This window comes from Triturus cristatus, chromosome 7, assembly GCF_964204655.1.
Source record: "Triturus cristatus chromosome 7, aTriCri1.1, whole genome shotgun sequence".
NCBI lineage: Eukaryota > Metazoa > Chordata > Amphibia > Caudata > Salamandridae > Triturus > Triturus cristatus.
The window spans coordinates 1,616,419,431-1,616,435,929 of NC_140590.1; the positions used below are offsets into that span (position 1 = coordinate 1,616,419,431).

General features: G+C 43.2%; 1 protein-coding gene across 2 annotated transcripts in view; it reads right to left on the bottom strand.

Moving 5' to 3' along the window:
- Positions 1–2,329: 2,329 nt before the first annotated feature.
- HM13 (histocompatibility minor 13) overlaps positions 2,330–16,499 on the bottom strand; it is a 62,825-nt gene continuing 48,655 nt past the window's right edge. The window contains exons 7-12 of one of the 2 annotated variants that reach the window (XM_085619537.1): positions 14,414–14,471; positions 12,472–12,555; positions 11,680–11,716; positions 10,635–10,737; positions 10,271–10,356; positions 2,330–3,845 (exon numbers count right to left, since the gene is read on the bottom strand). In XM_085619537.1, the coding sequence (XP_085475663.1) occupies positions 3,773–3,845; positions 10,271–10,356; positions 10,635–10,737; positions 11,680–11,716; positions 12,472–12,555; positions 14,414–14,471 (441 nt within the window). In that variant the 3' untranslated portion in view covers positions 2,330–3,772. Of the gene's footprint in view, positions 3,846–6,083; positions 6,268–10,270; positions 10,357–10,634; positions 10,738–11,679; positions 11,717–12,471; positions 12,556–14,413; positions 14,472–16,499 lie in introns of those variants that run through there. The other variant, XM_085619538.1, reaches the window with a different exon arrangement.

The following is a 16,499-nucleotide window of genomic DNA, read 5'->3' on the forward strand; positions in this document are numbered from 1 at the left end:
ATTTTTTGTAGGAATATCTTGGGGTATACCTCGAAGGTTTTTCCTACTTATTGTGGGACACCCTAGATATGATTATAACTGTATATTGTGGATGTCAGGAGAAATTTAATGAATCCTTCATCTACTTTCATCAAACCAACATCTTTCGGCCTTCATCCATGCCCCTACGAATCATCGACCTTCGTCAAGGCTCTAATTAGTTCAGCATCCAAGCCTATGCTACATCCACTCAATACATCACACCAAGGAAGGCAAATCACTGCGCAACATACTTGGTTCAGATTGGTACCTCTAAAGATATTAAACAAAATGTTCAACAAATAGCTTTCTTAAATTGAAGAAAGCAACCTCAGTGGAGTGGACATTGGGAAACCCCACATAAAAATAAATGATCCAAATACGCAGTGGTAGCTCTATCATTGCAACACAGCAAACCTATGTTCGTGCATGTGTTGTCACACTTATCTATTGTTCTCACCCTAACTTTGGGTTACTTTTGTGTTCAGGATAAGAGGGGGTTCTGCCCTGAAGTCACACACAATTGTGATTCTCACATGAGAGAAAAGAGACTCTACAAGATGAACGTCCATTTTAGTTCAACAAGACCTGAAGTGGCAATTGAACGTAAAAATCGACTAGGCGGACTTATGACAGCAGACAGACCAAACATTATAGAAAATAGTGTGGGTTGCTGTTTTTTTTCCCACATATCTGGTTTATAATGTGCTCCATGGATATGTCATTTGTTGGCGAGACAGAACAATATACAATCCCCACTTACAGACATAAAAGTAGCGACTAGGTGGATTAATATCAGATTTTATTAGTTTGGCTTTTTGTCAGTTTCATTTGCTTCCTTCTTAGTCAAAGAGTTTCCTTCCTCTTCCTGTGTGTATCTCCTATGTAGCGTAGCCCTGCTGCGATTCAAGTTCCTCCATAAGCTTGTTTTTTAATTTTAAAATAGTTGCTGCCATGCTGCTCCTATTTCCTGACCTGCTTCAGTACACTTTATTTCGCTTTTTTGTTTTTCCCACTCAAAGACTGCTCTCTGACTTGGGGCGGGGATTAAATTACAAACTATACTAGAAGGATGTCACTGTAGCAAGTGATGTCCAACCCGTTAAGAGTACAAAGGAAACCTGTGCATCTTACAGGGGTCTGTCAGTTTGGTGTATAAGCAATTTGGGGAATGATCCGGAAGCAGCAGATTGCTAGGAGGACAGACAATCTCTAATGCCATTAATTGCAAGGCCCACTAAAAATCAGGATAGCGGCTTCCAAACAATGGTATTATTTACAACAACCATTGATTTTTCGGGTCAAGGCTAAGGATTGTTCATTATTTATAATAGACATAACCGCACTAAAAAAAGAATACACTACTCTACTAAAGCTGGGTACCCTCTTTAAGCCAATAATCCCAGAAAGAGAATTTCAAGTTTCCTCTAAAGGATTTGTGCCTTCTAATCTCAGAGTGAACAGATTATTATTCTGAGGTAGGTGTATCTCAGCCAGTTCTAAGAACAACGCCCAATCTATTAGGATTATTCACCAATCATCTTACATCACTCACCCTCATGGCTTAAGGTTTCTGAACAGTAGATTTCCTGCAGGTACACTCCAAGTCGAGGATAGATTATATCCGGATGTAAGGTGAAAACTGGGTTACTATACATGATAACAGTGGTACCCAGAGACGTATATTTGAGTGCCATATTACAGAAGAAGCTTGGTGATCTAACCTTAGGTTTATAGCTAGTTCCTCTATCTTCAAGTAAAGTAATCAAGAACTAACAGTAAACAACACCAAGCAGTAGTTGTAGCATCTCTTCTATGGGTTAAAAAAGAGCAGTGGACCACTGGACCCGATCTTGTCCCTATGGGCTTTTTGCTCCATGCTCCTTATCACTTATGGGTGGCCCCACAAACACTTAATAAACATACATAGATGGCCTGGTTTGTTACAGACTCCTGGCTAAAAGCCACTACCGCCATTAAAACAAAGCATGCATTGTCATCTAAAACTATCATCTGATTTAATTGGTGTACAGAATAGGAAGATTTTACAGGAATTGCTCTTCCCCAGGCGGAGGATTACATTGAAATGATGAGATCACTGATGAACTGCCAAACTGATTACAGACAATCAATACATCTTTGACCTTGGCGACAAACGTCAATGATTATCAGCAAATCCACTGCATTTGCAGAACACCAAAGTGGAGGTTTTTGTCTTTGAAAAAGTCCAAAATAAGACCAGGCAACTGCTGTAGACTAGTAGCTGATCTACAACCGAAGGCTGTGCAGTACAGAACACAAACAGACTTCCTTTTCCAACATATTTGTATTGTATTTGTATTGTGTGCCACAAGACCTTACATGTTCCAGTTCAACTGAATTATACTCATGAAACATCTTCATCTGCACAGTCAGGTTTAATACCTTAGAAAGCAAGTCAACAATACAAAATGTAAAAATGGCATGTTTTTCCTCTTTTTCCCCGACCTAATAATTAAACTTGACAGCAAAAATACTTACAGGAAGGGTTGCGGGTGGCAGAAGCTGGACAGAAGTCAGAAAAAGGCTTGGGGAAGGCACAAAGACAGAAGAGGTGGTAGCAGTGCCTGTCCACAAACATGAGTAAAGGGGTTGGGACCCACACCTGCTCACACAGGAAGTGGGGATGCAATAATACCTGCTCCCAAAGACACAGGATGACGAGCAGGTATGTTAACAGAGTATGTTCACACAGATACAGGGTATAGCAAGAGCAACGCTCACAGAACATGGGTATCTCGAGAGCGACTGCACGCACACTGTATGTCAGGACAAGCTGTCTGCACAAACACTGGATGTACGGAGAGTGCCTGCACACACTCTGTATGCTGAGACTGCTGATACCGACATCGGTTTTGTTGCGATAGCTGCACAAACAGACACAGCAGGGATTTCTGCAGTGCCCGTTTGCACGGATTCAGGATATTGGGAGCACCGGTTCACATGGGCACAGAATCATGGCAGTGGATGCACACTTGAGACACTGGAGGGATGTTACATTGCCTGCCTACACACAACCAGGGATGTTAGCAGAGCTTTGTCTCAGATGTGCACAGCAGGGAGTTCCTTTTCAAACAGCGGTAAAAGCACCTGCTTGCACATATACTACAAGGAAGGTAACAGTACCTGCTCACACAGATATGAGCAATTGCGCGTGAAGAAAGAGCTGCGGTGGGTGTCAGCACACAAACCTGTGGGTGCCTACTTGCACAGGCACATCAGGTATGATCTAATACCTGCTTGTATTGATAAGCAGGATTGTATGTGCACAAAGACATTTTGGAGATTGCTGGAACACTTGCCTGCAATCAAACATGAAAGCGCCTATTCTCATAGATAAAACGTGGATGGCGAGTGTCTGCCAGCACAGACAGAGCTGAGATGAGCACCTGCTTGCAGAGAACAGTGGGGTGGTGGAACGCCTGCTTTTACAAATAAACTGTTCATGTGCGGTGCACACAGACACAGTACAGATGGTAGGAATGTCTCCTTTTAGACACAGGGGATCATAGGAGGTACCTGCTGGCACAGGCAGTCCAAGGATAGTAAAGTGCCTGCTCAAGCAGGCAAGGGATACAGAAGTCTGCCCTCCATTTTCCCAAAGTTTCTTTTCCTCCTGAAATAGGGTGCAAACACTTTTGCAGTGTTTTTCTCTTGGTTTGGGATGACGGATCCAGGCTGGCATCACAAGGACATATTCAGCTGCACATCAACATCAATTTTCTTTCTTCTCAGTCTCTTTCTCACTTTCAGTGGCTTCAGAAGATTCCTTAGGGCTCTCGTCATACCTGTGGACAAGGAAACAGAAAAATCATGATACTCAAGCCATAAATCTCAAACTTTCTGCATCCGATCTGGGTGGGAGGCACTAGGTGGGAGCCAACCACTGTCTGACAAAGGGAGCCCATACGCAGGGTGATTTGGTTGGGCTGGAAGACTGCAGTGCAGGGCTGAAGGCTAGCAAAGCCGATTAGAAAGGGACAGGGGATATGCACAGGGACTGCCCATAGGCCAATCTATGCAACAGCAGTTCCTAGGAATTGCTGGCTTGAGTGAGTAAGAGTCTGGGATGCAAGGTATGCCACTGGCCATATTCTCGGCCCCAAGACTGCTGCCCTCTGCTGATGACTGCTACATACAGACAAAAGTCATACAAAGTGGTTTTCCATGGAATGGGGCCTGAACCCTGAGCCTGCTAGAGGCCATGTACAACTTATTTGGGTGGGACAGGGTTCCACACACAGAACCTGCAAGGATGAGGATAGGTACAGGGTCTTGCCACAGGCTGTTTTGCATGACCGAGGGTTATGCACATCTGCTATAAATGGGACAAGGCGTGTGGTATATCATAGAAAAAGAAATTCAACAAAAAAACTTTGTTAAAGGTAGGTTGTGGTTACCTTTGCAGACATAAAATTAACATACGTTAATAAAAACCTCAAAAATGCCCTTTAAAAAAAAAACTACCTGTAAAATGGTGTTATGGTTACAATGCAAAACCAATTTAAAGAAAATTCCCCACTTATGGTAAGCTCAGCATGCCATAACTCTGCCTGTGCTGCTCAAGAAAGCATTATGAAATCTCAAATGACATCCATCACTGGAGGGAAACGTTTAGCCAGTCCACGGTGTGCACCACTAGTAGGAGTAGTACGTTTTGTCGACTTGTGTTTTTGGTGGTAAAGCAAAAATAAATAAATAAAATAAAAAAGGAACAGGCACATGTAGTCAAAGGCAATGCACAACTGCCTTCAAAAAGTTGACATCAATGACATCATTAAATGCAGAGTGTTCACATTCCACACTGTGTATAGCCAAAGTATGTGCTCAATGGGCTCCATTGACTAACAATTACCAAGTGCTATATCTACAACTTCACCCTTTTGGTCATGTTCGGTTACTTGGAGGTTCTTTGAAACTATACAGTGCTGCCTTCAAGCGTTTCTTGTGGTTATTTCTTGCTCGCAAACTCATTACACATTATCCAAAGACTGTGCGAGGCTCTAACCATTTTACATCACAACCACCACATCATGTTCGACTGATTTGGCGCCTTGCACATGAGGCACTCTGAGCCCATGCTTACAGTGGGAAAAGAATAAAACAGTTCTCAGAATTCTAAGAAATCCTGGTGTTAAAGCCAGAAGTGACTGTGCAAACTCCTAGACAGCGGCAAACAGTTATTTTTATACGAGGACACCCAGCAAAAATGGATAGCTTGAACCCAAAGTTAATATTTTCGCAGAATTAACATGAAGACATAATATTTTAAGCAAACTAAAAGGCTACACCAAGGCTTTCGTGCCAAGAAAAGCAGACAACAAATAATATTTAATTGTATTACTTACTGTATCACAAATATATGTAATTTAAAGAAGCTGAAGTGAAATATTTCATGAGCATTTGAAAAGAAATGCTCCAAAAGTAATATATATATATATATTTTTTCTAACAATAAATAAACTACGTGAAATGTCATCCGTTTTGTGGGAGGGAGGGACATCCACCAAGAAATGTTTGAGAGGAATGTTTAGCGGTATCTTTATTTTCTCAGTATAAAATGTGAAGCTAGAAACATGGTCATGATATAGAGTCTTCCTGTTTCAAAGCACAGTTTACCAAGTACATCTTCAGAACATCATTGGTCTTCAGAGAAACATGCTAAAAAGGTCTGATTGAGCCTTAAACATGCTTACCACAACCCATCCCCTGGACATCTCTTTTCACCTGTAGTTGAGGTTACCCCTACCTGGGAAGACATGCCCTTATTTTATATGGTCAGAAGAATGCTACACTGGGCTCTGTATTCAGAGATGGACATGAAACCCCTTGATCAGAAGAATAGGCTTCTCTCAAAACCAGAGATGGGGCTTACCTCCCTGGAAAAAGGAATAGATTTTTGGACTGCTCTCCTGGTGGGGTGGACAGACTGTCCTAAGCCAAAGCATGGGTTTTCGGGCCCTTTTCGAGGAGCAGATTGAATTACAACAAACCATCAGTATTCCCTACCTGGACAATGGGAGGAAAAGTGATAGGAGGGAGGGAACAGGCTCCCACCCCTACATGGTGCTGGGGTGGAGTTGCCGACGTCGGCGGGGAGAAGCAGACTTCTGCTGCATGGAGTTAGCGAGGCTGGCTGGAGAGCCGGAAACCGTAGGGAAGTGAGTGAGCCGTGGTGTGTGAGGCAAGATTTCAGTAGAAGATTCATAGCTGCAGAAAAGGAGCGCAAGACAGGAGTCAGACAGCGAGAGGGGAGAGAAAGGGTAGACAGAAGAGGAAGAAACAGCGAGAAAGAAGAACATGTAAGAAAGTTTCTACTGGCAGCCATTTTGCGTTCCACCCCTCCCATCAATCTTTTTTTCTCTGTATTCACCCTCAGGTCTCACCACATCCGCTAAGCGCATCATTAACTTCAACTTTTATTGGTGCTGGCCTAAAGGTTAGTAGCCTAACTTTAAATGAATTAATATAGAGAGACAGCATTATTGGGTTTGAAATGTCAATCCAAAATTGATCACCTATAGATTTCAACAAACATATATTTACCTGTTCTGCATTGTATTGAGGAGCTCCTCTCAAAGCTTTACAACTACTCCATGTTCAGTTACTTTAGCTGAGATTCTGGGTTCTACAGAAATCTTACACACTAAGTTGCTGCAGGGGCAGAACCTGAAAATCTGGATATTGTGTGAAGCAAGCACTTGCCACTTCTATTATAAATGCTTAGTGCAAAAATCTTCTGCATGCCACTGTGATTTAGTGGGCACAAGTGATTAACCACAATGCACCAACCAACTACTATGAATTAAGCCACACACCTTATAACTTTCCTTCATGGAGAGGTAGTAATGTAAAAGCAAAGCATAGAAATGTTGACCGTAAATATAGTCATTAATGCTTAATTCAATGGATTGTCATGTCTGAATAGAGATTTATTTTGGGCAGTACAAATGATTTTTCCCAACCTGCACTGGTTAGAAAATGACAGAAAAAAAGTGCAGAATCAAAAAGAGATTTAAAAAAAAACCGAAGTAGTACCTGCTAGCGAGAACTAAACCATGTATAATAAATGCATGTATAGGGGTGCTTCAAACTAGGACCACAGAGAAACAAATTCATATCACTTCAGTACTTCAAAGTCTTCAAGAAAACTGAACAAGCCGTCACATGCGAGTCTTCAGCGAGGGGTATTCTTTGGGTCAAGAGCTTGGCGACACTGTTCCATTATATAATTAGTGGGGGGAGGAACTCTGAACAAGTGCTTATGTTTAAATATGGAAAACTCCAAGTTATTGCCACACCATTTTAATGTCATTCTTTCCGCAGTCACATGCGGCCTTCTGGAAGCTGCTCCTTACGTTTCATTCCGTTAAGAGGAGGAAAAAATCCTTCATGTCTTCTTGACAACAACGCTTTCACAGCCTAATACAAATTAGGAGCTCTGAAATCAGGGCGCTCTCTAAATGAGTAGGTAGAATTGGCATACAGCTGCCTACTCCATCGGCTTTGAAAGGATATTTCATTCATGGTTTTGAAATCACACAATGCCTCTAGAGTTTAGATCCACTGGTTAGAGCCAGTTATGACGATTCAGAAACAGATTTTCCTTTCCAGTTCCGCACAGATAATGGTTGGGCTTGGTACATAATTTTAAAGACCATTTCCTTGATGGTATTTTTTAAAAATTGAGATCTAGTGCAGCTGCAAATGGAAAATCTTGACCACGACGGCCCCTTTGATGCCCCTAGGATACTTCACAGAGGGTGCTAGATGAAGGAACCAGTAGACCAATTTGATCCACAACTGGTCTAATTAACTGTATTCATGGCATCCCTCAAAAACTGGACACGGATGCTCTGCACCCTGAAATTGACTTGTGTGTGACCACTGTTCGGAGGGTGGTGAGCAGAAGAGAATGGGTTGAAAGAATATATGGCTACTTTACTGAAATCTCACCAGCTTGGGGTTCAGCATACTGAACGGTCCATTTAAACCCAGAGACAAAGACAGTGAAATAGCGTGCAGACGTAGAGCAATCCTGTTAATCTGTATTTCTATGTAGGCCTACTCTGTCACATTGGTAGAGATATTGAGTTTGTTTACAAACAGAGTAAAGCAGACGAGCCCCAGAAATGGGCAACAGCTCAAAAAGAGTTCCACAAAGTATAACAGGAACTCAGCTGTTACTAGAAAATGTAATGCATAGCCTGTACACACAAAATATCTTTTTGGGGGGTCACATCTTCATGTATTATGATGTCAACTCCCTTATTTTTTACTTACTTGGTAATAAAGATCCTGTTGTTCTACGAGATAAGAGCACTTGCTGGACACTGGGTTACTAACAATTCCCATGCTTAATTAAATTATTAACCCCTACCACCCTCTACTGCCAAGTTTGTAATTGTTGGTGGTCCACTGAGACCTGTGCAGCTCACTGTGGGCTTTCTAAGGGGCCTCCTACTACAATGTCTCAAAATAACATTGGGGGAATGATTCGGATAGGGATAGTTATTTTGCATGATCGGACCTGAAACAGGAAGGGACAGTCGTTACCTATCTGGAATTCTCAGGAATACTGATTTTGGTACTTGTACAAAAGAAAAAGGGCGGATTTGTGGGATGATGAGTATTTAGAGGACAGGGCAGGGTTGGCCTGATTTGATGGGCTTGTCTTATTTGTTTCCATTAAATAGGGCTTCAAAGAAATGCATTATGTTTTGGCAGATGAAAAAAGTAATTAAAGTTGAGAGTCTCATCCATGCTTCCATGTCCAAAATAAAAAATATAAAAAAAACACTTTCTTTCACACCACCAAGGATTTTATTCTTATTTCTCTCAGAGACCCTTCACGTGTATTCTACTGCCAATCCCATCTTTCACCCTAAGCCTAACCCAACCTGTAGGTCTAACTTCACCATTCACCCTAATTCTAAAACATCTTTATCAAACACCGAACTGTAGCGCCCCCTCTCTTACCTTGACACTCAGCCCATTTATATACCTTTTTCTCCAAACTTCTCACTTTGTTTTCTCACGAATTGTTTTTCAAACCAGCTATTTAAAACCACATGTAATTTAAAATGAATTGAAGCTATTTATGGACTGAAAAGGATAAAATGTCTAGAGCAGTTAGACCCCTTGCATATAGCTTTTTCCTCATTCATCAGGTCTCTACATTAAGGTTTAACTATGTGGAGCTTGTCATTTTAGTAACTTGGCGATATCGCCAACATTTTCCCTAAATTCCATGCAGGTCACAGTTACTTATTAGGTTAGGAACGGCTGGAAGAAGTGAGAGATGTGTGGCTCTCAGAGGCCACTACATCCCGGATAGTGCAGGAGGCTTCCGGTCTGTCTCTCCGTCCATTGCTGCCACCATGACTTCCTCCTTTCAACTTGTCCACAACACTGTGGGTAATCATGGAAGGAAGAGTACCTCAGCTCTGGTTATATTAGAAGAATGATGGGCCATTTGCCTCACGCTCCTTACTCTGTTGTGACAGCTACTCTCAGCATCCTATGCAATGCAGCTGGACTCAGCAACTTCACTACGCACAAGGACGACATGCTCATCTGCTGTTGACTGAAGCTGGGAAATGGGGAGGCTGGGGCGTGATAGTTAGAAGGGTTACACTACTGTGCCACATACGAGGTACTCGACGCTCTTCTGGTTCGGTCCTTGTTTCAGGGTCTCCACTGGCCATAGCATGTTTTGCCAGTGCACGGACGTTGACAAAGTAAAGTCTTCACTGGAGGGCACAATAAAATGGCCATTCTGACGCCAGGCTGGTTACACCTCACAATTAAATACTTTTAACCCCATGTTGAGATAATCTCCCGAGAACAGTAACAATGTTTTCCATGAGTGCGAGTTGAAGACATGCATACTAAGGAATCCTTGTTACAGATAATTACCAGCTTTCTTAAGCACCCACAACCAATGACTAAAGAAAATAAAATGTGCAGGAACTTCATTACCCAGGACCCAAGTAGAATAGGTTTGACTGATCCGGCTTCAGAGACACTGAGCACGGATGCACATATCGGCCCATGCCTTCCATTAACATCCTCCTAAGTATGCCACGCAGAGATGCAGACTAAAATAAAAAACAAACACACGCAAATACGAAATACAAAAAGCACAACCATCCACCGAATACAACACGACACCTGCAGGTTTTCGAATTACATTGTTTGGAATGAGTCTTACCTGAACATATCTGCGATTTCACCTTTCACAAGTGCCACCAGCAAGGGAAAACCAATACAGGCGGGAACCAGGTAGAGGAGAGCTGGCTGTGAGAACAAAGCCAAGAACGGATTAATGGAAAATAAAGAACCATCAGAAACCAGATTCCGCAAAGCACAAGTGAAGCATTCCTAATCATGAACAACACACTCAGCCACGAATATCTTTTCTTTTAGGATAGCATCATCACAGAACATGCAAGAGGAGCGTGTCGGCCTAGGAAGGGAATGATGTCTATTGTTCTCGACTTTTACATCTTCACACTGGCTTCAGCTGTCGAGCACAGAAAAGCGACACAAAGGTTATAATGACAGAGAGGACATACCTGTGCATGCTTGAAGGTGTGCATGATGAAGATGGTCAAGCCCAGTCCAAAGATGTAAGCCAGGAAGCTGGTGTAGAAGTAGGTGTGGGAATTCTTCTTCAGACTATGGAGAAAGACAAACAGGCTTAGCTCCCAAACAATATATATGGAGTCATCCAGAAAAAGCAACAATGGCTTCTGATGACACGGGACAACAAAAGGTTCATCCCCGCTTTGTAGCCTCACCACAACACATGCTGCTGCTTTGCAGAAGATCAGCTTTCAGAAATTGCTTTCCCAATCATTCTCTTTAGATCACCACTGCTCTAACGTACACGGCTATGTGGGCTGAAGTGGATCTGGGAGCCAGTGATTCCAGGATCACCTCTCCAGAATTCTTCCAGATCAAAAAACACTTAGGCAAAACAATGCGGTAAGTAAAACGACTAACTGGTAAAGCATTAAAAAGCTGGTAAATCTGCACGTTCTTCCTCTTCTCACTGCTGGTAGTGGTCACCTTGGAAAACTGCTATAGATTCTTCAGTCCAGCACACATGAAGCTGTACATAACACAGGTAAGGTGAATAAACTTTTCCATTCACGCTCTCCACTTGCCTCCATGTGCCAAATCTTAAAGCTCTTATGGTAAACAGGCTCACACCACAACACTCACACCAGAAAAGTCTTGGCCAAATGTAAACCTGTCGGACACTTACAGAGACCATGGACTGAAGCTTAGGGTGGTTTAACTATTATATTGGTGCCATTACCCTCCGCGCTGCAGTGCACGCACTAATGTCCTGCTCATACAGCACAGACGTAGCACGATACCACCCAGAGCGCACACGCACTGTGGAAGACGTGGTCGGTTACAAATCTCCACTCCAGTCCCACCACTACACCAGTGCCTAACTTGCAGCCATGCTGCAGCCTTGACTCCACAGCGACCAGTCCTCTTACGCTATTCCTTCACTTCCAGCACTCTCCTCAAACCCCCCATTGGCTAGTGCCCAATACACATATGCCGCGCCATCATTATACCTTCTTCATCCCTGCCCCAATTTACCTGACATCAAAGCGCAGAAGGAGGGCAATGAAGATCCCTGTTAAGGATGTAAAAGAAAAAGCTTTAAAAAACACAACTTGACAACAGTAGGCAGGACACAGTGCATGACAACAAAACTAAGGCAGCTGCATCCTATGCCTCTCATCAGGTGAAGATTGGAAAGAACCTTGAATACAGTTAAGTTAAAGTACTTGTTCCCAAACAAAATGCCGACTAGTTCTAGTATATGCCCACTAGCGTAACGAAACTTGAAGGGGGGGTGGGGTTGGGGGGCAGGGGGTTTGGGGGCCAGGGACCGCAGGCAAGCCAGGAGCCCTGCCTGTTCTGGGCCTCATTGGCTGACAGCCTCTCTTTTGCTCTGTATTCACTCTTAATACGCCTGCCACAGAGAAAACCCCGACTACACAGACCTAGAGAACGACTGACAATAGTTAGGACAAAGCGCCCTCGTGCTGTTCGTCGCACTGACGAATCAAAAACACAGACCTAGAGAAGGACGGACAAGAGTTGGGACACAGCACCCTCGTGAGGGGGGCGTGCATATTACAATATGTTAAAGGTTTACAGTAAAAAATAAAGAGGCTGCTGAGACCCAAGGTAGACAGGGCTACATGGAAGCAAGGTGAACGGACGATGTTGTATGCCATGGTGTTGTTTCTAAAAATCTAAAAGTAACAGAGCACTGTAGACTGATGACACGGCTTAAGGCTGGTAATACTCAAGGGCACGTGAATCTAGGACAGACACGCTACTGGAGAACCATCATACTATGCTTCAGGGGGATAAACATACCTGGAATCACTATATCACCGAGCCCCAACATGGCGAAGTTATTCGCCTGCAGCCCCTTCTCCAACAAGTCCTGGGGAAAAACCACTGGAAGAGAGAGAAAGCACAACCATCAACAGAGGGAGGAACAGTGAAAGGGCCACCTGAGGGGGGAGAGGGATGAGCAGTACAAGAGGAAAGGGACAGAACCAAGGTGTGGAGGGATGGGCAGGACAAGAGGAAAGGGACAGAACAAAGAGGCGTGAAGACATGGCGAGCACAAGAGGAAACGGACAGAACAAAGAAAGGTCAGATGGCATGGGCAATACAATCGAAAAGAGGGAGAACAAAGGCGTGACGCACTGGCAGAAGAGGAAAGAGAGCAAAGGCCTGAAGATATGGGCAGGACAAGAGCAAAGGGACAGAACAAAGAGGTGAGAAGGGATGGGCAGGACAAGAGGAAAGAGAGAACAAAGAGGCGTGAAGGGATGGGCAGGACAAGAGCAGAGGGACAGAACAGAGGTGAGATGGGATGGGCAGTACAATAGGAAAAGAGGCAGACCAAAGGTGTGGAGGGATGGGCAGAAGAGAAATGGGGCAGACCAAAGGAAGACCAAAAGGTGTGAAAGTATGAGCAGGACAAGAGGAAAGAGACCGAACACCGAGAGGTAAGAAGGGATTGGTAGGACAGGACAAAATAACCCAGAGGTGAGAAGGGATGGACAGCACAAGAGGAAAGGAACAGAACAAAGTTGTGAAGGGACGGGCAGGACAAAAGAAAATGGACAGACCAAAGAGGCATGACGGAATGGGCATGCCTGGAGGAAAGAGACAGAACAAAGAGGTGTGAAGGGATGGTCAGGACAAGAGGAAAGAGAGAACAAAGAGAGGAGTGAAGGGATGGGCAGGAGAAGAGGCAATGGAAAGAACATAGAGGTGTGATGGGATGGGCAAAACAAAAGGAAAGCAACAAAGCATGAGGAGGCGTTCAGGACTAAACAAGGCAGGGAAGGTGCGGCAGAGCAGATACAGGACGAGATGAGATGGACAAGGCACGATGAGCCTGAAAGATAAGGGGAAGGTTTATTTGATGGGCAAAGTGAACAAAGAGTGACGTAGGGGGGCCACCGACAAAAGGAAAGGAAAGCTCTAGGAGAGGGCCTAATTCAAATTAAAGACACTGGTGGAAAAAGGGAAAAGTGTGGAATGAAGAGGGTAACAACACTGAATCAAGGAAACAAGAGTAAAATATGCATTGACAAAGCCAACTCATCTGGCTTGTGTGTGAAGAGCTCTGCTGAGTTGCCTCGGGGGAACAGTCTTCAGTGGGATGGTGCTGGGTGAGTGCGCCAGCATGGCTGGAAATCTCTAGTGTGAAGCCCCTGCGAGGACTGAAAAAGCTACATCTGTTTGCTGCTAAGATGTGTACATGCGTGTGTGGTAAGGAACTTCCTTGCCTCATCACCAAAAACACAAAGTAAAGTTAATGGCACAGTGTAACCATTCGCAAAATGCTGTCACTTCGTATTGATTATCTAAGCGCGCACACCGGATAGTTGTAACTAGATGCTAGTGAAGAGCAAGGAGTGATGGGAAAGAGTGAAGATGAGGAAGGACAAACAGGTGAGAGGAGAGTCTACACAGGAACCAGGGGAGATGCCAAGTATTTTGCACCAGAGTAAGAAGCCAAAGAAGGCTTCCCAAAGGGAACAGAACAGAGGAGCCAAGGAAACAAAAGAGGCTAGGTTAGGGCAGAGGACAATCACAGGAAAGGTTCGGTGAGGGAAAGAGGCCACCTGGATAGGCAACAGAGGAGCATAGCCAGGTGGAGTGATCAGATGAGAGAAAGTCCAAGTCAGGAGACGGCAAGGATGAAAAAGAAGTAGGGCGTGAAATACAGGCATGCGAAGCGGAGGCCAAGCATAGGTACAGGGGTGGGGAGCATGGAAAACAAATATATACTTACATTTTATTGGTGCCTCAAATGATTTAGCAACAGTGACCATGACGTTAGTCCCAAACACCTAAGAAATGATTTAACAGATTGTTACATATCAAAAAACACAAAGTTCCTCATTCACAAAAAACACTTCCCTGGGCTGTTCTTCTGCCCATCAGGGGTTCTCACGTTTCTCATATCAACCCAGTGGTGCTCCAAGCACCACATGACTTCTGCCTCACTAAGTCAAGGAGGAAGTCAGTGGACCGCAAAAGAGGTCACGACGTTGGTAAGTGGAGGATAGTTATAGCCGTTATGGTGAACAGCGTGGAAAAAGACTTGCACACAAACACTAGATTTTTTTATATCCAGTGTTTTTGACAGTCACTTTAATGTGGTATTGTTTAACCTCAACCAATTGACAACACACAGAAGCTTGCATCAGGGATTCAAGGAGCTTTACATCTGCCAGGTTCTGCCAGAGTACATGAACAAGAATCACATAAAGGCTGAATAAGACTCGCTTGCCCCTAAAGCCAACTGCAACCTGGGAGCAATAACTAACTCCCTCCAAATTCTAGATCTGAGCAATATTTGCCAGAATCTTTATTTGTGCATGTTTTTTATAACACTATCAGGTCTCCTGATAGCAACTCGTACCCAATTTCACACAAAAAAGGTCATTAAGGAATAAAACAAAATAATTAAAAAAAGACAGAAGCTAAACCTACAAGAACTGAAAACGAATAGGTCACAGGCACCAATTTACAAAAGATATGACCAAAGTATAGCCGTTTCGCTGAGATTTTGACAGACACGACATAGCAACAGTAACTTTCGTCAAAAGCGACTAGAAAATTGTAACATTCTGCAAAGTATTCACAAGCACATAACAGCCCTGTGGCCTGTTCATGAAACCACCCTTGTTCTATAAATCTCAAAAAGATAGAGAAATGTAGGGTTCTCCTGTTCATATCAATTTTCGATATTTTACATCGCAGTACATTCGGAAGAACGTCAAAAGGTAAAATACAATTTGCTTTTGGAAAAGAAATCAAACAGAATATTGCTAGTACTCAAGAACACAGTTTTTTCCCCTAAGTAGCCCTAATTAAGAATGAGAGTCACTCATTTGTGGACATGCGAAATGATTCAATTTGAACAACATTAGCTCAGACAGCTGAGCTGCAAGCATATGCGAGAAAAGCTTTAGTCTAAAAAGGCACACTCAAAAACATCACAAATTCGCAATTCTTCCAATCACTAGCACAGAATAAATCTATTCCACCCATCAGCCTATTCCAGCAAATATGCCAATGGAGCCGGACCTGGTCCTGGATAGGTATGTGTCTTTCATGGGGAACCTTGACTTGACGGCTAATTTATCAAAGTCATATGTGATGGTAGTGGGCCCCAAGTCAACTAAGAGCAAGACCATAAGGCTGTTCTCTTACTTGGGGGGTCCTATTTGATGCTAACATTTGTTGGAAACCTCTGGTGCAGGCAAAAAGAGCAGAGTTTCTCAGATCTACAGGCGGTTTTTAATTTGGCACTAGGGTGCCGAGGGACCTGATAAAAATGTATCAGGCTAAGTACATCTCCCAGATACGCTAAAGCAGCGAGGTATGGGGGTATGCCAAGCTGGACCGAATCCAATCCGCCGAAAAGAATTTTCTTTGCAGATTGGTACAGGCTCCACACTCCACTCCAGCTTTCTATGTAGCTTGGGTGTCTAGAACATCGAGATTGTATTACTTGCCTTATTACTCACCATCTATTATCTAATTTTATTTGTGTTTTTATTGTCTTTGAATTTCGATAGTAAAGTTTTGGTTTGCACTCTTTCCCTTTATGATGATTGCATCGCTTGAATCAAAGCTTTATGATGTACTTAATCCCTCAAAATTAGGCACCTTATTAACCTGAATTCATCATGGTCATTACATTTTGTTTACATAGTGGTCTTGTAATGCATGTGCACTTTATGAAGGTTATTTATTGCAGCTTGGTACAGTTTCTTATTGATTTTAATGAATTTTACTTGTATTTTTATTACCTTGTATTTATAGAGGATGTGATAGTATCATATACTCCATTGTACTGGATTATGTAT